The following is a 22,835-nucleotide window of genomic DNA, read 5'->3' as shown; positions in this document are numbered from 1 at the left end:
AGGACCAATCCTGAACATATATCTCAATTTACCAAAAAAACCTACATTTGTAAAAAGATAGAGAGAGAGAGAAACGAAAAAAGAATCCTCATATATCTAGCCTCTCAATGATGCTCCCTCTCTTTATGTCCTCGTGTCCTATGAAGTGCTGATGGTGGTAACCAGTCTTCTTTCTTTTGATATCGTGAACAGTTTCCATATTTACAGAACTACTAAGACGTTTTCTTACTTTTTACCCAATTTTGTACTTGGGTACTTGTAAAAACTTCAATGCAAAGCACAAAGAAAAAATGAAAGGGAGTTAATTCTTTTTGTGGCCACAGATTGACGCAACACACAGTGTTGCCTCTTGTCCCAGTCATCATTACCAGAATAAAGTACTAGTTGTTGATAAAAGTTGTACTTTCTTTCGATTCTTCCAGTATGAACGTTAGCATACTAGTACAGGTAAGAAGATACTATTGTAAGCATCCATCTGAGTTTGCTTTGATAACCTAGAAGACACTAACATTCCATGTAACAGCACAAATTACATGTGGCAGATCACAAAATTTATTTAGATCTTGTATTTGTAATGTAAAATCTCTCACACTGCCAAAGACAATTCCATATTTTTTTTTTTCATATACACTTTCGATTATTAAACATGCTCACCACAAGGAAGAAATGCATAAAAAATATATGATGACACAAGTAGCTAAAAGGTACCTAAACCAGCTTAAAAGCCAGCCCAGAAGCGAGACTCTCTCTCGGCCCGTTCCTTTTAAAAGTCCCCGAGGTGTAATGAAAGGTACAAACAATACTCCGCCGCAGCACTCTCGGGGGGGTTCCGGTGCTGCGGAGTTGTCGGCATGCAGAACGTTGCACAAGTTCATGGAATGACTATGACAGCCACAGACATATCCGTGTTATGGAACTGTTACATCGTGAATATGGTACATCTCAACAGTGGGCCGCTCACACGGGTATCAAGACTGGATGAGGGCACTGCACCAGCCTACCTTTTTTTCCCTACCCAAGCCCAGCATGCCAGATTTGTGTGATCCGTTCGGCTGACATCACGTGGAAGAGCAACTGTCAAAAGCTCGAGCACAAATTGGGCAGGAGAAAAAATGATCAGACTAAACCTGCGCCTGGGCTTCATCCCAAGTCAAAACCACTGTCACGTACGAACCCAAGTCCTTGGGTCGGGCTCGTTTTCATGCAGTGCTCTGGACTGAACAGTCTTATAATGTACCGAGGTACACTGGTAGCACTTAAGGCATTTTTTTTTTTCACGTAGTTTTCATTTTTAAAAACCTCGCAAAGTATAGAACCGTGAAGCAGACCCGCAGTGTTTCAAAGTTGCAGGTTTGGCATGTTTTTCATAGAGCGCAATTATTGAATTAATGAAAGGCACGCAGTGAACGTGTTCTGCTGGGTTTTCTTTTGATACGTACCCATTTTATGTTGTAATAATTTGTCCGATGTCATTGCATGCGTCATAACACAGACACTCAATACTGTCGGCACATATCTGTATGTAGAAGCAATGAAACTTTTATCAGGTACATAACACTAATGTTGAGACAAGGAAACGGACATGTGCAACTTGTGAATTCAATACTGTACATGTTACTACCTTAACGTTCTTAGCAGTTCATTCTTATGAGGACCAGATGGGGCAAGGCATCGGAAGATGTAATGATGGAGGAGAAGGACAGAAAATGAGGACAGCGCAAGATAGTGCAGGAAGAGAGAAGTTAAGGACACAACGGTCCGTGTCCGACGCTTCTCAAACCTCTCCGCAAACGAAAACAAAAACCGATAAAAACTTAATGAAAGTAGCTCTCAACACCGAGACATTGCGGGTCTGCTTCAGACAGTATTTTTCTGCTCGCAATCTAAAAACGTTAAGACAAGAGAGAAGAAATCCCCCACGCGTCCCCCTCGAAGAGATGGTTCGTGCGGCCTTAAGGACGAAGTGAAATGTGAACTATGTTTGCAGTCCTTTCGGCAAGGCTAACGCTCCGTGTAGGAGTACTTGAACTTTGGATGTCCGTCAGTGGGAAGCAGTGTGCCGTGGATAAGGCACTGAATGACCCACTCGGAGGAGACTGCCTTTACCCGCAGGGTGTTTGCCCGCCCTAGGTGTTTTGGGTGGCACGTGCTGTCGGTCACCAGGTAGGACACCTTCAGAGACTGGACGCTCTGCCGCACCCCACCTGCAAATGCGACGTCGTGCTCTCAGTGACATGTAGTAGTACGTACAGAGACTGGTACTTTCGGGGCTAAGCCAACACCACCTAGATACACAAGGCCTTCTCATTGCCTCCTCTCTCGTCCTTCACTACGTGGACATATATAGTCAGAATTTGTCTGCTACTGCGATCCACCGTTCTGCGAATTCGAGAACCCGCAAATGATTGCAGCTCAACTGGAACCTGCAGACCTAAATATTTAGACAAAAAGTGTGAGAGGTCTTCCAGAAAATTAGTTTCGAGAAAGATTGAGGCCATTTTTTTCGCTTTATTTCCGAGTGCACAACTTGCAGACGACGGTGGTTCTTCTCCATGGCCACGACTGCTGCGATGGGCTACGGCCGATGAAAACACGATCCTAATTGGCTGTCTCTCAATTGTTACGTCACCTCGACGAGCGTGCAGGCTTTCTGTATTTAGGTGGTGCTGGTCGCTAGATCTCGCTTTATATGAAGTACACCTGCAGAGACAGGCACGGTCGGCAGATCGACTTAATTTCCTTTCCGAGTGCAGCGGTGCTGCCAAGATGTTTACATCAGCGGATCATGCATAGAACCCGGGAAAAACGTGAAAATCACCCGTTCCAGGCGTTACGGAGCTTCAATTGCTTTGAATTAGTGTGGTGCAAATTCCGCCGCAAAAATTATTCGACATAATGGTAGACGTTACTTTTACATACAAGTGCAGCAACCTCAGAGGATGCATTTTCTGCCTTCTCCGAGAACATTCGCATTATGTTCACGTTCGCATGAAGTTCTAAAAATGCAAATGAGGAACAACACAATGCAATATGGATTGTTTCAGAGACAAAGCTGATTTTTCAGAACCACACGGGGTGAAGATCTCTTCCTAGTATTTTATGCCTGCTGATAGAGAAGTGTAGACATACAGATTCATTAAAGCCTCCCGATCCCTTACCTTGCAGCTTAGCCGGGAACTTATGAACAACAGTTGCCCCTGCAGCAACAAGAACACTGCTCCAGGTCGTAATGAAGGCTGGCTTTCCGGAAGTCACTAGGACAGTCTTCTTGTCGAAGACAGAGTGCTTGTAGTGCCTGAAAGGAACACAGGGTACACGAAAACTCACCCCCACCGTATTACCGCGCATTTCTTGGCACGCCGAAATAAAACGACAATAACCAGCGTGCCAGAAAAAAAAAAAAAAAGCATTTACCAGCATGCAGAGATATGCGCTTTAATATGATAGAAACCGTGGTTCCCACTGAATTTTGGAACAAAAAAATCTAGGGTATTTCCAAGGGACATACACCTTTAAGGTTCAGCCTTCATTTCGCCTCAGATGTAAAACACAGTTTGTGTTTGCAGTTTGCAAACACAGTTGAGTTTCCAGTTTGTGTTGTATTCATAGTACATATATAATACCTTCAATTACCTTGTATTAACTGCATTGTTGGTCTAACCCACCTCTACAGTATACACCCTCAGGAATTAAAATTTGTTGGGGAACTGTGATCATTGTTTCAGCTAATAAGCATGCACATATATGCTATAAGAAGAAAACTATTTCATGAGAATGCACTACTGTTGAGCACATTCATGCAACTGTGGGTTTAACCAGGGCTGCAACGTTTCACAAAGAACATCACACAGGTATCACACGAAAGAACACGTGTGAACTGGGACTGAGCAATAGTGATCCATTCACAAACGTGAGTGACGCCTGCTGAATGTTAAATGAATTAGGATAGAAAGGAAGGTCGATGAATACGATGTAAAGCGGCATTCAGGTTGCCGCCGCCTATTCCTACTGCAATGAACCTGTGTTTCCAAACTATAGTTCTGACTCCAGATAAGCAAGATTTTTGAAATAACAGCTCCACGAGAATTAGAAAAACATGCAAAATCGAGGCATTCTCAAACTCCTGGGTTTCAAGGACCAGTGGGAACCACGAGAAACATCCTAAAGTTGGCCCAAAGAAATGCCCGTGCCATTTCCATCATTAGTGAGGAAAAGCTTGCAAACTCACCAATCTATGAGCTGATCCTTAATGATACTGTACCCAGCAGGCAAGATGTACCCTATAATCTTAGGGAGCTCCCCCTGCAGGACACGACAAAAAACAGTCAATCACTTACAAAGTAGACGGTGTTAAAGGTACTGTAAAGCGGACGACAGGTAGATTATGTTGACGGCGTAGTTTAACAGCTTGCTGCTTGTAAACCCAGTGCAAGAAGTTACAAATGCGACAGAGAATGCTTATTATAGTATTTAATTTGCTAGCGAAATTGCGTTGAACACGGCTCTCTGGGTGACACCTTCTGGCAAATAATCTCCAATTTGTCAAGCAACAGTGATCTATGTTCCTGACCAGCTTACGGCTTATGATGGCTACGTAGCCAACTTCTGTATTTTTCAACTTAGCCTCGTCTGATGCCATACTTAACAAGCAATGTGCAGTTGGTGACAGTTTCGACACAGTGTTGCCCGTAATTTTCAAGTTTAATTTTCTAAAAAGCTACGAGCACAATTGAAACGAAAATTGCATGTTCAGGCTGTTGGATAGATAAATTTTCTCATATTGCGCTTCTACTACTTTACGGTACCAACTGCAATCTCAGAAAATTTATCTATTCGATAGCCCGAGAACTGAGTACTCTTATGTGACAATTTTCGTCTCACATGCGCTCATATAGTTAGTGAGAAAATTAAAAACTGAAAATTACGGGCAACACTGTGTCGAAATGGTCACGAACTGCGCATTTCTTGTCAAGCACGGCGGCAAAACTACATCGCACGCGCGTAACACTGTGTCTAAAACAAAAGAAGTCGGTTACAAAGCCATCACAAACAGCAAGCGAGTCAGGAACATGGATCACTGTTGCTCGACAAATTGTGGTTATTATATAACATGTGCAACCTGTTATGCTGGGTTCACAAGCAACAAGTTGTTAAACTACACCAGTAACATAACCTATCTATCTACTGCTTTACAGTACCATTAACCATCGCATATCCGAATGCAGTGACTGTAGTATCACACTGACACGGAGAACTTACAGCGTTAACTGCATTGATGGCCCACATGTGAGACAGGCATTCAATGCCCGAAGCCAGGCACTGGACGTACTTGAGCGTACGCATCTGGGTCATGGCTAGGAGATAGATTTTCTTTGCAGTTGTCTCCTGAGTAAATAACGTTTTTCCAAAATCAAGGACAATGTGTGAAAACAAAACAGAAAAGGAGAAAGATGAGGCTGACACCGAGCGGGAAAGTGAGTTATTTATTCGAGTATGTGCGCAATCCCGTTGGTTCGAAATCTCTTAATTTGAACTTCCCGATAATTCAAACTGGCTCCCAGGCCTGCTGGTGCTGTAACCTAAGCTCTGGTACTAAGCTAAATCTGGTACTGGATTTAAAGGCCAGCTTATGTGTCCTGGTGCTTTCATGGTGTTGTGGGAGTGTGATTCAGCAACGAAACGTTACCCTAATGTCATCAAATGCATGTGTGTTTCAATGGGTGTATACACATAAACATGTATCCATAAACGTATACCCCACGACCCTCAGAGGTCAAATTCTTGAGGAATTACTGGAACAGAGAACGGATCATTGTAATGATCTGCGCAAACGTGCGGAATTAATGCCGTTAACTCGTGGTCGCCAAAGCAAGTAAGCCAAAACTCTCTTAAGACCGCCGTGTTGTCCTATTCTAATGGAAGAAATCTGATGTTTTTGTCACATTTTTTTTTAAACGCTAAGTATGGCTTTCACAATTATTTTGTCGCTTACGCACGTGTAAATGCGCCACCGTGCCCTACGGAAAGTTCTTATCTACATACACCTCGTAAATACTGGCATATGGCGCAGAAGAATTTGCAAGTGTGACAAAAGATTCTACACAAAATTCACGTACTTGCGCTTCCTCGAACGTGTCTAGCACTATGCCTCCATGTTGGGTTAAAAGCTTGCGGAGTTCCTTCTTGTCAAACGCTATGTCACCCATGTCTTCATCCAGGCTCATGTTGAGAGACATGTTCTGCTTGTCTCGCTTGTCTGCTTCTGACAGCAGGAATGCTATGTCTGCAAATAGCTTCGTTCCTGGACACAAGATGGGCATGCTTGCAATGTAGGGAACATGGCAATTATGTGCGGCTCACGTTACATTTAACCATAATGAACAAGCGCGTGGTCCACAAGGATACCAGCACCGCTGCTGTTGGGTTTCAGAAACGATGCTGCGATATTCGTCCGCTGATATGGTGAAAGTGTCACTCAGATGAAGGCCATGTTGGGTTGGGATCTGCTCTCTGATCGCCGTAGAAGGTTCAGATTAAAATTTCTTTATAGTATCCAGACCGCCTTAAATCCCTCACGGTATATTTCTCCACTTACACATGTCTTCCAGAGTGGATCATACAAAGAGGGCAATGGTCTACCACACAGAGCAACAGCCTTCCTCAAAATGTGAGTCTAACATTTTATCTATTCCTTTATAAATTGTGCCACACTAACATATTGCGCTATAAACATTTTAAGAGCCAATTTAATCGTATTAGTATTGTTATAGTATCAAGTGCATGTCATGTACTTGCAGGATGTTATCTGTACTTGATCTGTAATCACCCCACTAGTGTAATGCCTTCCAGCAGTGTAGGTACATTAACAAATAAAATAAATATGGATGAAGGAAGGTAGGGTTTTTACATAATTTTTTTTAACTTGAGCATCATCTACCTGTGTTACTATATAATATATCTTATGTTGATGCGCGCAATAAATTGCAACATACAGTGCTTGATTCATTCGTTAACTCGCTGTTGTCAAAAATACAAAGCCACTTTGTTTAATTAAACAGCGCCATTGATGCCACGGCAAATTTCAAACAACGGCGATCCTACCTGGTAATTGTCTTTTGCCGTTGAGCTGCTGGTGCTGAGGTGCTCATCGCACTACGAGTTATGTCCTATTATTTATATTTTGCAGTAGTATAAATACTGTACCCTACTGTGGCTATAAAAATACCGACCGGATATAAGTGATTTTGAAAATCTTAACATTTACAGATAGGGCCTTCCATTTTCTTTTTTACATAGAAAATCGGGGGGAAAGTCTGATTTTATCTCAGGAGCCGTAAAATAGGGCAAAACTGGGTATATACTAAAAGCGATGGATATCACTTCACAAGTCATACACGTGTGCCAGACATGGCACTAATATCGCGAGGTCACTTGATTTTCTTACCTTCAGCCGATGGCCGTCCCCTGCACCTGGTTGTCATTCCTCTCCCAATCGGGCTTGGCGTGGACTTCACCGGCGACTTCTTCGTCAAATCCTCCTTTTTGGGTGTTTGTTTTTTCGGTGTGCCCTTCAGGGTCCTCTTGGCGAACGCCGGACTCTTCTTGGTGGGCGTGGAGAGCTTGGCCTTCTTTGCAAATGACGCCTGACTCGTGTCTGTACTGCTTTCTGCAGCACTGCGAGCTAGGTTTGGATCTGGGTGAGTGATTCGATCGTAGCGCTTGCCCCATTTGCAGGCGTGTCTACGCTTGCCGTCCACTATATTGTCTGTCACAAAATTCCACAAAAAAACTGTCAATGTTGGTGTTCACGTAAAAAGTTACAAGTTTTTTAGAAAACTAAAATTGAAAATTACGAGCAACACTGTGTTGAAGTCGCCACCAAATGCAAATTACTCGTCAAGTACGGAAAAACTACATTGCATGCGCGTAACACTGGGTCTAAAACAAAGGAGTCTGCTACTTAGCCGTCAAGAGCAGCGAGCCAGTCAGGAACACAGATCACTGTTGCTCGACAAATTGGGGATTACTTCCCACCGGACATCACACCCAGAGTTGTCTCGCCTCAATTTTACTGGTAAATTAAAAATATTTAGCGTTTCTTGTTACGTGTATAACCTGTTGCGCTGGGTTTACAAGCAACAAACTGTTAAACTATGCTGCCAACGTAACCTGTCTGTCTGCTGCTTTACGGTACTTTTAAAGCGAAAACTGAGGTGTATGGTGTCGTTCAAAACCTTAAGAAGTCTGAGTTCTTAGAGCCGAAAAAATCGGGCTGTGACCTTAGTCGAGACGTTAACACATGTGCACCATTGCGTGGCCATGACATTATCCTCATGCTCCGAGACGTGGGACACAGTCCCCCTTTCTTGGAGCCCCTGGGCATTCATCACATGGGACAGGGCCCATACTGGAAGCGCAAGGATGGTCTAATCATCGGACAAATGCAGCAGGCCACGAACATGCACACCTTGAATGCTCATCGGGTCTTCTGCCCAAGTGTCAATGCCGAGAAGAAAACATGTAGACTGCTCATGAAACATGTCGGTAAAACCCCCGAGACTAGGGATGACAAAACGCAGACAGAGCATCAAACTCAGCTGAATGTTTAAAATGAAATCATAGAAACAAGCAAGGTCAACGGGGAAAGAGAAGCTTATAAATAGAGTCAAGTTTTAGGGTTTAACCCGATTTCTCTCTCCTGGGTCAGTTTAGGCCCTATTCAATTCCCCCCCCGACTTCAAATCTCGTTGTATGCATGTGTGACGTAGATATTATTGGAGCGTAACAATGAAGTGAGCGAACGACATTTGATGGCATAACACGCGGAGACTAACTACAAATCGCGAGCAATGTATCTTTGCCCAACATATGCACTTTAACTCTAGGCGGCTTGCTGGACGGAAGCAAAAATAATAATCAGATAACACCCGAACGTATCAGTAGTACTCGATTTCACCCCAAATTTAAGATTGCACGATGGTATCCAACTTTTCTGTATCGGATCTGGGAAAAGCAGTTAAAATGTCAGAACCTATTTATAAACTCGAGTTTAAGTTAGCAAACTATAATGAGAGCAGTTTATAAAAATGTTTTGCTTTATCTTACCTAAGCTAAGTTCCCCTGGAGGTGGAGGAGAACTGTGTGGCTTGAGACCAGCTGCAATGACTTGGTCGCGCGACATGATCACCTCCGCTTTCGGCCGTCTGAAAGAAACGCCAGTGTGCTTAAAACCTAAAAAATATGGCAGTTTTTACACAAAGCAAGACGGTGGAAGGAAAGAAGGCAGTGGCCAGTCGAGGTGTGCCAACCACTACGCTACGCTGGCATGGCTAGAGCCAGTTCAATTGAAGTACCTATGCACCTATGCACCTTTATTGCGTTGAAGTTGGTGTTGAAGCTCGTGTTATGTTTGTCCTTGTACGTTCAATTGCCTCATCCACTACAATGTTACGTACATGGCTAGAGCGCCTAGCTTTCTGCGAACCTGCAAAATTTCACTGTACTGGCCATGTCATGCGGAACCTGCTGTGTCTCTCAGAACAATGCGTTCAATTGCGATATATTGCAGAATTACGATACTGCTAGCACTTACACGGCTGACTGTACCGCGATGAGAGTAAATTTAATGACAGGAACTCCCAGAGAGAAATTCCCAGAGTTAAGTCTAATGTTCTTTGAAATGTTACAAAAGCTTGGAAAAGTGCACGGGATGAGTCGGTAAGAGATCTGGGAGAGTGCTGCAACATTTTTCTTTCGCTTGTTTTCTCTTGCCCGCGGCATAAAAACTGCGATCATCATCATCATCTTGCCCACGCAATCCTGCAGATTTGTAAGCCCCACTTCGGGGAAACGTTAATTTTCCACCGCAGACAGCTAGGGGGCTCTAGGCGTGGCTTCCCGGCAACTTTCAGTCATCTACAGCGAATGGGGGAGTTAGAGCCCCCCTTTATTTTCCATTTTTGGTAGTGGCAGATTGTGCAACAAATAACATGTTCTGTTGTGCAAGAACGATGACTGCAGTTGACCTCCATCACATGTGAGATGCCCCTCTGACCCTCCTAGAAAGTCTCCAACTCCTTCAGAGAGCTTGACTGGCTCAGACTTTTGATTTTATCCGATAAACTCTGGCCAGTAACATTTTTAAATGTTCGGATTTATCCGAAAAACCAAGATTTCTCTGGGCACTAGAATGGTAATGTGCAGGATCCTGATGTGTTTGACTAATTCATATTTTGCGAGATGAAACTCCGCGATCATTTCTAAATTTCCCCTACTTTTTATCCTCTCTAGAGAAGGCAGCAGCCCACTGGATGGCGACTGTGTCGGAAATAACGGCTGAGCACGTCCTACCTGGATAGAGATCCGTCGTCCATCTCGACGACATAACCAACTTCGGAACCCTGCCGGTAGTAGTCCCGCACTATTGCCGGGTCGTAGTAGTCGTCCGAGGACTTGACCATGACGCTCTGGCCACGTGGCAAGCGAGGTATCACCAGAAGGGATCCGTGGCCGACCTCCCTTTCGTGCTCCTCGTCCAAGAACTGCACCAGACACCTAAACGAGCAGAACCCAAGTGGTGAGGACTAGAGATGCAAAATTTCTGGAAATTTTGATTCGCTCGAAAAAAAAAAAAAAAAAAAAATGAAAACAGTTTCTTTCAGGTATTTTTCCGAAAAATTGGAAAACATGGAAACAAACATGGTTACTGCTGAGTCGAAGCGTTGCCGGCCAAACCACAGCATACAATGAGCTAGAAGCTTTAGTAGTGTTCACCCTCTGGGCATAAATGCGGAGCAGAGCATCCCATGAGACTGCTGTCTACTCAGCGATACGCAATTAGAACAACCCGTCCACTCCGACCCGACCAGATCTCCGACATTATGTGAACGTGATGGCGATCGCTTGGAGCGGCCAGACGGAGCACTAAGTTGGTGGTTGATGGCGGATTAGAGGCATCTAAGGCACTGTTGGGGGGTTGGAACGCATCAAAGTTTACGGAAGTTTACATTTTTTGAATTTTGTAGCCCGGAAATTTTGGGCTATTTTTCCGGAGCCGAGGGAAAAAAAAAAAAAAACAAGAAAGAATAACTGCTTTTTCTCCCAAAATTTCCATTTTTTTCCGGGACTTCGAATCTCTAGTGAGGACCAGTGTGCGAGTAAATAAAATGCTTTACCACAAAAAACAAAGTTGCTCTTCTTCATCTGGAGCCACTGTCTACTCTATGGGTGGCAAAAAGGCTTTATCGCTCATTCGTGCAGTGAAGAATCCCTAACGGTAAAGATCGGGAGTTTTCGGGTATCACCCGAAAAAGTCAGGCCCCAATTGCTATTATTACCTCACTGCTCATTGCTCATATTTCATCTACAAACTTTTTCTAGAACTTCCAAAGCGACTACAACTTGTGATGTTGCATTTGCCTCACTTTTTTTTTAAAGGTACCCGCTTACTTTTTGTCAGAGACGATCTGCTTGATGGATCCCGGGTAGAAGTAGTGGTCACCCCAAGATGCAAACACTGCCTTTCCTGAATGGATAATACAACACAAGGTATAACCAGTCGTGCCGAGCATCGATACTGTAGCACATTAAAAGTGTATCATACTCTTCAGGGCGTAACGTGCGCATTAAATGTAAGTTTTTCTCGGGGGAGACGTCCTAAAATATTGGTCAACATCTACCCTCATGCCTTGGTTCAGTTGTCAGACATAGGCGTGAGCTGCTTAAGCGGAAAATTCTGAAAAATTAATTAGCGTGGCAAGCATACAAAGAGCGGATGGAGGCATAGGTAGTTAGGCAGCGCAGACGCAGCAAAGTGGGTGCGGGGATCATGGAATGTGGTCGAGGTGCCAGCGATCCTGAACTTATTTGAGAAAGCTGGCATTAATGAGAAGGAAATGAAATCACTTTTCATGAAAGTAACTGTAAAATGTTACTGTAATAAAATTACTCGTGTTGTGCAAAGTGACCAGATGTCGCGGTTTGGGTGAGATGGGTACCACTGTCCCACCAGCCTGCTCGCGGGACAGCATTTTATCCCGCTTTTAGCTCACACACTTTTTCACGATCTAGCCAATGGAGCTCTCCAATGTGTTGGCAAATGAGACCTTCCCACAGAGTAAAGATTTTGTTGAAACCGAAGTACACTTGCACACACTTTGTTCGTCAAGCTGCCTTGGTGGGAGCATGGCGTTGGCATAATGGGACCAATCATCATCCTCCGCCGATAATGACAAGATGAAAGTGCAAGCTCAGCGACAGTTCGCCTTGACATCTTCAAGTATGAGGACACGCAAAGCAGAATACTTTCTGGCCAAAGTATTCGACATGTGCACTAGGTAGCGTGCAAAATACAACAAATAAAAAGTATGAACAAAAAGACAAAACAATGGCACTGTGTACAGGCAAAATAAAAAGTGTCATTGATTGACTGACAGCTCCCTTTATAGGCTAACTGTACCTGTAACTTACCCATGACAGCTGCAATAAAAACTACTCACAGTTGATGCACAGACTTTAATTACTGTTCACACTAACAGTGACATACAGTTTCGGCACACTTTCAGAGCTGGTATTTTCACGTTCGTGGTGCAACAACGAAACCAAAACAACATTTTTTTTTTTTTTTCAAATTCCACTCATATTTGAGAGAGTACATTTACGTGTCAGAAAATAGCATCATAAAATTTACCAGGCAAGATTTCTGTACTGCTGTCCTGAGGTGTGTCTGGAACCCAGGTTTCGACGTCGTCCCCGGAAGCCACGAGCCTTGAAAATATAAACAGAGCCCCATATTTTTCAGTTAAACTCAGCAAAGCCCGATTTGCATCCCCATTGGGTAAAACCTGAGACAATTTAAGTCTCAAACTCAGCACCCTGTTTCGCACCCAATATAAAACACAATTTCTGCCCGATTTTGAAAAAAAATAAAACCTATACTTCGAGACAAATCATCTCCTGTACGTCAGCTCCGCCCACAAATCTAAGGACGTCTGTGACTGGCTTAGGTGGGCGCATGAAGTCTCAGAGTCACAACACACTGCCAGCTTCAAACTGTCGATTGATCCATTTTATCTGAAACTGTTGCCGTTATATAGTGATCACGATGCGAAAGCAATTTCACGTTATGTGACGTTTTGTATCTGTTTCCCACAACTCACGCGATTAAATAAAGAAATATCTACACACACCGGAGATGACGTACTAGGAGCACATTTACGTGCTTTTAAAGCAACTTTTAAAGCATGCTTTTAAAGCAAACACGCAAAAATATTGCCGTTAACCACTGCCTCCTTCTCGTATGTCCCGCTCTCAACGTGCGGACTCCATTCTCCGCAGGCAGAGATACACCGCTGCACCTGCAGCTCTTGAATCGTCTCGAGGAACAGTCATGAACACAATGGAGCAAGCAAAATCCAAAATCTAAGTGCATTGTCACAGAAAGGTGTACGAGTGTGAACCTACGCTGCAGCCTTTGAAGGCAAGGGATGCTCGAGCAGCGCATCTTCGGACGCCAAGACTGACGTTGGTTGCGACAGCGTTTGCCCCAGCTGCTTCTCGAACATTTTAGACGACACTGCCCCCGGCGGCGACGAGGAGGAACTAATGTCGGCCAGGTTGCTGCTCGAGGTCGTAAGTGGGTCGTGGTTGACGCGGAAGAGCAGCCCGTCACTCCTGAGGAAGCTCATGTAGTTCTCTTCCAGGACGAGGTAGGACTTGGTCTCTCTGGACATCTTTGGTTAAAAGCAAGAGGACGTTACAGTAGCTGACTACTTGTTTCAGACGCCAATTATTCGGACTCCCACAGGGCACCATCAATTTTTGCTTTCGCCATAGGATTAATACATTTTTACATTTTACATTTTACATTAGTAATACATTTTACTACAACTTTTCCGGTGTGCGCAAAAAAGCGCAAAAGGACGCTCTTCCACTCCCTTGTCGACCCATGAATTACGTGTTCTAGAGCTTACTTCGCAATGGGGAGTGCTGAAGAAAAAAATGGAAAGCACTTGTGGTATCAAGATACAATGTGATTAACTGTATTCCGTCCGTGCGATCGTAACAGACAAAGGGCGCATATCAGCCAGATAAGCGGGGTGGGGACTGGCATAGCCCGTCTGACGCTGTTATTTTTTTTTTTTCCAGCACTCCCCGTCGCGAATTAAGCTCAGGAAACACGTAATTCATTGGTGGATAAGGGAGTGGAAGAGCGCCCCTTTGCGCTTCACCGCGACCAGCCGCGACAAAAATATGTAAACCGAAACCAATTAATTACCGCAACAAATGACCCGCTTCGGTGGCAAATTTTTCTCAAAATGGTGTCCACCGAAGGTCCCAAAAGGAGGCAGTACCCATTCTAATGCCGACGGCGCCCTGCTTTACAAGTGTTTTTCAAGAAACCCATTTCAATTTTTATTTAAATAATAAGCGGCTCCAACTCATTCACACGGTGCACAGCCTGTAGGTGGTATCGTACAGATACTTGTAAAAAAGAAAGTTCTTTGATTGGTGCACCAGTTCGCAAATTATTTAGACCGGGGATTTAACTGAGACACCCTGTATATTGTAATAGTACATATGCAAAAAAAAAAAAAAAACGTCCCGTTATGGCCCGATAGGCCTCACAGTATTAACAAAAAAATTAAAAAATTAAATAAATAAATAAACAAAATGGTAGCAATACAACACAGATCTTTGAGAGCAACAGAACGACACATATGCCACCTAGGTACCAGTAAGAGCCCAAGCAGCACAACATCGTGGCCCAATATTGGCAATACTGGCCCAATATTGGTCCAATCTGGGTCCAATATTGGGACGACATTGCCAATACTGGTCCAATATTAGGCAAGATGTTGTGCTGCTTGGGACTGCAACACGACGTTGCGGGGTTTCAGAGAAAAGGATTATCCGTCAGACCACTTACCACTCTGCTGTGTTCTCCGCATATCTTTCCGTCCCTGTAGACGATCCTATCCCGCATTACCCTAGTTGTCTCTTCCACAAGCAGGTATCCATGGGGAGGATACTGTCCTTGTTCTTTTGCAGGCTGCACATGGAACCAACCCATCTGTTTACTCATTGCGACTGTTACGTGTAATCCACAGAGACACACTAGTCACTGTCAGTGACTAGTACCATATGCTTCAAGCCCTCATTCAGAGCAGTCCCCCTTGGTTCAAACTGCGCTTTATGCAAACAAATCTTCCGGCCCCTTCGAGTTCGAATTAACGGAATGTAACGGAATGCACTGCATGAATGCAATTAGAGCCATCCATTTTGTTCACTGTTTAAGCGAGTTCACTATTAGAGTAATTTTCACCATGTTTTATGTGGGCACATTGTGGGTTCCTCCCTATGCAACAAACAGGGGTTCCTAGGAGCTCACAAAGTTTGAGAACCCCTGATCTAGAGTGTTGCAAGAGCTGCTTTGCGAAGACAATATAGATCTGAGTCCCGAGAACATGTGTTCCGTACTTGCCTACGTTGCAGACAGAGCAATCGTAAGAAAGACATAAAAGTAGCCTTAGATAAAATAAACAAATGAGAAATCAGCTCTGGATAACACTGAGATATATTAAAGATCAAAAGCCTCAAGAGAGGCAATGTTTCCAAATTTGTCACTTGAACCCGAATTTCAATTCGTTCATTTCCGGAACAGTTCCAGGATAGTGGCAGGAATATCATTTCAGTTCAGTTTTGAGTTTGTTCTTGCACTAGTGTAGTACTTTTTCTACGACTACACTAAATAAATAGAGCCTGAAGTTTTCGGGAAATATTTTTTCACAAATTTGGGGGCTAAAAAATCTGGTAAATAAACGTGCGCTCTAAATTTACGCAATTTCCAGTGAAAAAAAAAATTCCAGTACGCTAAATTCGGGGAGAAATCGGGGCCCAGTTACTCAAACTAACTGTAGTGGTTCGGTACAAACGGTAATGTAACTGCATTTGCTGCAACACAAGTTAGTGTGCATTCCAACAGACGTCTCAGTGAGGGCAATTTCCCGGGTCAAAAACCTGGTTTCATCCCAAAGAAGCAACCTCCAATTCGGGGAAGAATCGGGTTAAACCCCGAAACCTCAGGCTCTATAAATAAAGTATACTAACATTCGGCTGTTCAGTGAGGAACGGTCGTCTCGGGAAGAGCACCGGTGGATCAGTGGAGCTGCTGGACTGGCTGTCACTCTGCAAGGGTCGGCCCGGTGTGCGGAAAAACCCTCCTCTTACTTCCTGTATGCGGGACAAGGTAGTTGCTCGTGAAAATAAATTCACCTCCGGCTCCTCGTATTATGTACTTTTCGTGAATTCCTCAGCAGACACACACTCGTCACTGAGTCCGTCTGGCGATCGACAACATATTAAGGCTTGCTTCAAGTATTTCAAAGTAAACAGTAGCCAACCGATTTCCTGGACTTGGCAGCGACCGGAGAAAAGTCCGAATAATACGGCAGTCCTCAGAAATCTCGCAACCGCTAAATTAAACTTTATTTCACCTCAACTGCTCTGAAGTAGTCTGTAATTGTGCGTGTGATGATATTCTCTGGGATTTGCATAAGCGTCATATGTTCAACATACACGCTTGGCGACAGCGACAATGTGTTGAAAGCTGGTGAACAGCGACAGCGTGCCCGAACAGGAACCTGACTAGCATCCATTCAGGACCTCGAAAGTGCCGGCTCCGAGAGCCTCAGCGCGCTCTCACGCTTGCAGCCATGGCATCACCTAGCAGTATGGTTTGGAAGTTTCAGAGCAGTCTCACGTAGGATTCTGATTACCAATCCAATCATTGTTATCCTATCCAATCATCCTAATTCATTGTTATCCATACTGATTAATGATTATAAATCTCTATCGTTTTGTTACTCTAGTTGATAACTGAGATGTCTCTTACCAAAAGATTTGTTATCAGGGGGTTCCCACACTAGTTACGGGGCCTCTGTATGTAAATTGTAAACTTCTTGTACCATATTGTTTCGTCAAATAAATCAATCTGAAATCTGAGTCCAAGTGCACAATCCAAAATGGTGACGTCGAATTTGGCACCGTAGTGCCGAAAATGGTGTTATTGATGCTTGTCCGCGAGCATTTTAGTCCGGAAAATCAGGCCTTCGGACTTTGACTTTCCAGAAAAATTGTAGCATAAACGTATTAATCCTGTGGCGAAGGCCACAGTTCCCCGTGGGAGTCTGAGGTATCAAACGAATCCGAATAATCGGCGTCCAAAAAATCGGTCAGCTACTGTACCTAGGAACAATCCAGCACTGTAGTTTGAGTTTGTCCTACTTACTCAATTTTTTAACCTTATGAAACCTTTCTTAAATAAAATTCAACTCGAGGCATTTATTTACCTTCGGATGAGTCTCTCGGGATGTCACGGTGCTCTGTGCCCGCTGCCCATCCTAAGAAAATTTGAACTGTCACGGCCTTTTGCAAACAGAAGGCTTGTAAGGGAGGAAAAGTGGAGAAATAACCTGCGCATGCTGAGACAGATCCAGGGAGTCGTGTGCGGAGGTTGCCGGACTCAGATCAACGGGACGAGGGTGAGGTTTGGCCTCCTGCTGAGTGCTGCCGTTTCTGGTGTGGGCTGCCAGGGGGGAGGCACTGCACGATTTCCATGTATTATTTACGCGTAATTATACAGGGGGTTTCACGTAACGTGATAAAAAAATCTTATTAGAAAATCTACTTGTCTGAACATTACGGGGTAAACGCTATTTACCCCGGGAGAGATTTTGCCGCGACTTCTGGACACTTTTATCAAATTTAATCAGTGAGAAATTGAATGTTCCCAACTGAACTCCCGAACTTGCAAAGTTAACCTCCCATCAGATTTTACAGAAACAGAAAGTGGGGACGGGAACACAGTAGAAGAATTGGTGCTACTGGTAAGCACGAAAGTACGCCAATCTCGGTTTAGATAATGGCGAGGACTTCCAAACTCAAGGTCTATTTTGTGGCACTTTATTTTGGGACATGCAGGATAGCGCTTGGAACAGGCACCAAGACCTTCTTACCTTGGCTGCGTCGTTCTTATAATGGGTACTGGTTCTTCAGGAATGCACGTGGGTTCCTCGACAGTTGCGTGGACGACAGTCATGTCTTGTCCTTCGTTCTTGTCCTGATTGTCGAGAGCTAAAGCACACAGAAGGACATCATAAATACCGAGGACACGGTCCTCCGGGTCGTAGAACTCAACTGCAAAAACGGCATCTGCGCTTTCTGTTCTCATAGCATTTTTTTTTTTTCACAAGAAAATCTCTAAAGAATAAAAAAAAAACTGTCTATTCCCTTCAGTTTTAAAATGATTATTTGCGCAACTTTACAAGCAACACAAACTTGTATGACAGACACAGCATAAAGAATGCCTGACTCGCAACAGTACACAACTGTAGAGCCTACCCAAGTTTGTTGGAGCTGATTCCACCTCCTCCTCCCGATGCGGTTGGAGCTCAGACGGAGTTCTGGGTTCGATTGGAGTCCAACGTTTTGCTGCGGGACTAGACTCCACGTCCGACGTCGACGTACGTCTCTTTCCCTGCCGCTGAACAAAGCAATTATGCACCCTTGCACTGACGAGACCCCCCGCTAAATCACTGAGTGAAATTGTGATCACGTGCAGCTTACTTTAATGCCCACTGCAAGAATTTGTGAGTCACACATGTTTAGTATACTGACGTTATCTAAGAAGAGCTAAAACTATGGCATGCTTTTAAGAACGCTGTTTAGTGTAACTAGCAGACTTAAAAGGCTAATCCTCCCACAACAGGCGTAACAAAGGCAAGGAAATGTTACCTCTTCAGACTTTCTCCGCTCTGGTGTAGCAACATCTGGTCGGAAATAAAGACGAGTCAGGGGGTCAAAGGAGAAACTAAGAGGCACGTGGTCAGCACATCATCAAATACGTGCAAAAAAGAAAAAAGGAAAGCTACCATTACTGCGATCATGTTAAGTGTTGTTGGTATACTATATAACAGTTAACGAAGTCGCAACTCGTTAATATGACCACGACCGTTCCTACGGATTTCGTCATAAAGCGAACCGTCATATCAACGAGCATCATGTGTTACGAGTTGTACCCGTGGCCTTTACGTAACCTTAGAGAAGTAGAAAATTATGTAAGCTGGCAATAGAATACGAATAATGATGCATTTCAAAAGAATGTGGAACACTATATTTAAAACAAAAAGCCCAATAAATATGTTTGCTTAGTGAAACTCTCAATCTGATGCCTATACGCTTCTTCATTCGGGCAGTCAGCTCCGTTCGCCAGCGCTTCTTCTCAGACATGGCCAACGAATGCCATACGACTGCAGCAGGTCACTATGACCACATGACTAAGGACACCGCTCTTTTAAGCGTGTCAGACAAGAGCATCATGAGTCACCCTGAAAGTGGGCCCTTGTAGGTCAGGAGCACGACCTACAAGATTGTAACAACCATGTCATAGGTAGAGCAGAGCGCGGGTGCGGGTAGGAATTCGTGATCGCTGCGGGTAGCGGGTAAAATGTGGGTGTACCCGCAATGCGACCGCGGGTAATGCGGGTATACCCGCAGCAAGGAAGTGCTGGCGGGCTAGTTCGATTATTAATGCAGACATATATGGCTCTCTGTTCAATTGCAGTTTTATTAGCATACGATCGAAGCCGTCCGAGACACGCAGCCAACACTCAGAATTTCCACCGTTTTAAAACAGAAACAGAGGTAACATGGACGAGTGGACGTTCAATAACAAACAGAAGGAACACATCCATGCATCCACGTCTGAAAGCAGCTCGTCTTCAATGGTACGGTCACAAAAGCATGCGGAAGTGGGAAAATTCCTCAAATCATCCTTCGTTCATCAAGTAGACTCTCGGGAACAACGACGCAAAATAGTTTTGCTCAGTGGCATCTTGCGACTGTGCAATTCAATTTACAAAAAACCAGCCGCGAGTGATGAAGCACGAATCGAATTCTTAAATTAAATTATTGAATCTGGAGGAAAGAGACGGTTCCTGTCACTGGCTAAAAATTTGGATCGCTCGATAATTCTGAACTATTCCTCGAGTTCAAACATTGGTCAGCCACTGTGCTTTTGGCTACTTCTGCGATCTTGGAGCATCAGCAAAATATTCTGCCTTCAACCATACTTGGTTTCTAATTAAGGACTTCAAAAAATAATTTTTGGTTCGAAGACAACATCATGAAGCTGCTCACCTTCGTCCATGATTGGGGTGCTGGATAGGTGTGGCTCGTAATTCAGGAGGTCACTGAAAATGGGAACGCCAGAATGTCACATTTTTCTAATTCCTATGGCCGTGAAAAATTATGAAAAGAATCCTATGTGCAGGAATGACACACGCGTGAAATTAACGGAACATGCACACTGCAGCATGCCAACAAACTCGCGAGTTACCGTTGGAAAATATCAGTTTTAACAGGTATGCCAAATGCACAAACAACAAAAGCAAGGCTCATGTAGGAAATGAAAGCTGCGCAAATTACAAATCGTATCGCCAACAGCTAAAAAAAAAATGGACGGGAGGGTATTTGCTACGTTTCAACCTAATAAGGATATACTTGCGAATAACATTAGGCAAAATTTTCCTTGAAGTACATGCTCCGCTTAATCTTAACAAAAAAAAAAAACAAGGTAATAAAAGAAAAGTTTGTGAAAACCGACACCTACGAGTTTTCATTTGAAGATGTGTTTTGTGTTCCTGGTACTGACTCCACTACGGAATATACATCTGCGGTTCAAATAAACAAATTAGTTCATGCCCGATACAAAGATAAATTACGTTATTTTGCATTTAAACTTCACGTAAAACCGCTTACCTTCAGTAAACCCACCGCTCAGCTGAAGCATAAGTGATCCGCGAGTAGCGCTGTCCCTTTAATGAACAACATTCGTTTTTGTAGGTGAACTTGTCCGTAATTTAATGCGAGGTACAAAAATAATGCACGCTTACTCTTTTTTGTCAGAAGCCTCGTGAATGTCGCCCTCTGGACAAAATAAGATTTATCAGTCGATACATAGGCTACATATCTCGTCTGCCATTACATCCAGAATGGCAGACACCTCGTACATTACAGATGGTGTTGTCTAGCACTATATGAATACGATAAAGACAGACTCCTTTCACTCTTAAATAACGCACCTGCGTCTTCCAGGCATCCATTTGATGTTGGGAAGTTGTCTTCAGACATGCCGTAAAAGTTCTGAAGTGTGATGAACAAGTATAAGATGCACACAAAATTAAAGCCCATCCGTTCATTATAAACCAGAGAGCGAATTTTCGGGCAAATCTCTCTTTTTTCCGGGGAAAGTTGAGACATTGTCTTACTATGCCCCAAGCAAGGGCTGAAACGGACGTTTGAAATGCTTATCGTTCCTGCCTTTCTCGTGTATTTCGAACTTTTGCGCTTTTTTCATCAATATGTGCTGATAAATGCCAACAGATGATGTGCTAACTCCTTTTTTTGAAGCCCAGTGACAAGGTACTTGGAGGAACCGTGACACATGCTGTTAATAGGCACCTTAGATAAAAATAAGGCTCGATTGATTCTCTATGTATGAAGCAATTCTGGGTGATAGGAAGCAGAGCTGTATGTTGGAATGTTTAGCAATGATGCTGGTCACTTACTGCTTCTACGCATTCAACAAGGTGTCAGCTGACGGTTTTTAAGATCTCGCATCACCTACGCGTTGCTGCGGCTCTTAGTTTGGTGCCGGAATTGATGTTTGTGGATGGATTATCATGATACCTGTAGTTAGTTCTATTGGAAAGTAAATACTTTCGGACATGATGTTTGTCGAAATTTCCGCAGTACAAACTACGCTCAAGAATTAGTTTATGAACCAAGGTTGAACATCTTATCTTGTATCCGCTACTATCACAGAAGAGGTGCATACGGCTTTAGAGGATGGATGTGGCGCATCCTATTTCGAAAGTGACATGTGCGATTAGTCCCTTACGGACATTCTATCACAATATTGCAGGTGCCTGTTTTAGCTTTCCTTACTGCGCTTTCAGGCGCCCAAGACAGAGAGTTTAATAGTACCTGAAAATCCGCTCTCCGACAATAAAACACACAAAAAAATCATCGTCTGCTTCGTAATCATGCAATTGTTTCAGTGTAAGTTCCCAGTCTCGACAAATAACGCTGAACATTATGAGATACCACACGGAACTCTTTCGACCGATACCTCCGATGACAAAGCGTCGGCCGTTGCCTAACTTATACAATCCTAAAAAAATGACCACTTTCGGACACAAATGGTAAACTCGGCAGTACCGCACAGGAAGCCGTTAACTTGCGACGAGTTTTGACAGCTGGGTAATGGCACGTTAATGGCATCTAAACTGCGTAGTGATCGCAAAAACGTGCAGACTGCTTTCTTTCTCGCGCTTTGTGTAGTATGGTAATTCATTAACAAGTGTGGATCTGTGCATTAGTGACGTAATGAAACGAGCATTCTCATGCACCGTAAGTGCACGCTTTTGCAAAAGCGGCAACCGTGCAGCAAGCATGCATAGCAAATGTGCGAAATGCACGTCGTTTTAGACAACGAAGAGTTTTTGTAAAGGGGGATATATTCACAGACGTCAGTATGCAAGCACGCTGTGCATTACCTGAAGGTGACAAGGAGATACGACTAATTTTCTACGTTGTCGAAACTCCCGCAACCACACACCACAAGTTGACCGCCATGGATGGATTGTTCACAACAGACAAAACAGAGGGCCAATGTCCGGCAGAAATGTAAAAATATAAAATTAGACACAATTTGAATTGATTAAGAAAATAAAGTACACGAGATTTTTAACAGAAATCAATTTGCGAGTTACTTC

General features: G+C 43.7%; 1 protein-coding gene across 3 annotated transcripts; it reads right to left on the bottom strand.

The window, feature by feature from the left end:
• Positions 1 to 534: 534 nt before the first annotated feature.
• LOC135370003 (TP53-binding protein 1-like) lies at positions 535 to 22,726 on the bottom strand. Of its 3 annotated transcripts, none has more exons than XM_064603657.1 (24): positions 22,617 to 22,726; positions 21,141 to 21,201; positions 20,952 to 20,985; positions 20,818 to 20,873; positions 20,669 to 20,729; positions 20,197 to 20,249; positions 18,793 to 18,827; positions 18,400 to 18,541; positions 18,015 to 18,132; positions 17,472 to 17,601; positions 17,349 to 17,399; positions 16,108 to 16,230; positions 14,927 to 15,049; positions 13,462 to 13,730; positions 12,689 to 12,765; positions 11,449 to 11,524; positions 10,351 to 10,554; positions 9,106 to 9,203; positions 7,445 to 7,765; positions 6,117 to 6,301; positions 5,260 to 5,385; positions 4,229 to 4,302; positions 3,159 to 3,295; positions 535 to 2,204 (listed from the first exon to the last, which is right to left on the bottom strand). In XM_064603657.1, exons 2-24 carry the CDS (start codon positions 21,187 to 21,189, stop codon positions 2,002 to 2,004), a joined length of 2,745 nt encoding a protein of 914 aa, XP_064459727.1. In that variant the 5' UTR covers positions 21,190 to 21,201; positions 22,617 to 22,726; the 3' UTR covers positions 535 to 2,001. The 3 variants fall into 3 exon arrangements, with proteins under 3 accessions (XP_064459727.1, XP_064459728.1, XP_064459729.1); XM_064603658.1 differs by having other exon boundaries at positions 7,445 to 7,681; XM_064603659.1 differs by lacking the exons at positions 20,669 to 20,729; positions 21,141 to 21,201; positions 22,617 to 22,726 and having other exon boundaries at positions 20,833 to 20,873; positions 20,952 to 20,974.
• Positions 22,727 to 22,835: the final 109 nt, after the last annotated feature.

Source organism: Ornithodoros turicata, chromosome 10, assembly GCF_037126465.1.
Source record: "Ornithodoros turicata isolate Travis chromosome 10, ASM3712646v1, whole genome shotgun sequence".
In the NCBI taxonomy this organism is placed as follows: Eukaryota; Metazoa; Arthropoda; class Arachnida; order Ixodida; family Argasidae; genus Ornithodoros; species Ornithodoros turicata.
The sequence above is the reverse complement of the archived record's forward strand: the minus strand, read 5'-3'. Positions and strand labels throughout refer to the sequence as shown.

Excerpts from the sequence above, each read along its gene's own strand:
- LOC135370003 (XM_064603657.1), bottom strand. The coding sequence starts at position 21,189 with ATGTCTGAAGACAACTTCCCAACATCAAATGGATGCCTGGAAGACGCA. Across the intron at positions 9,204-10,350 it reads GACGACGGATCTCTATCCAG|ACGGCCGAAAGCGGAGGTGA; the intron begins GTAGGACGTGCT and ends CGTTTCTTTCAG. Across the intron at positions 4,303-5,259 it reads CCATCAATGCAGTTAACGCT|GGGGAGCTCCCTAAGATTAT; the intron begins GTAAGTTCTCCG and ends CGTGTCCTGCAG.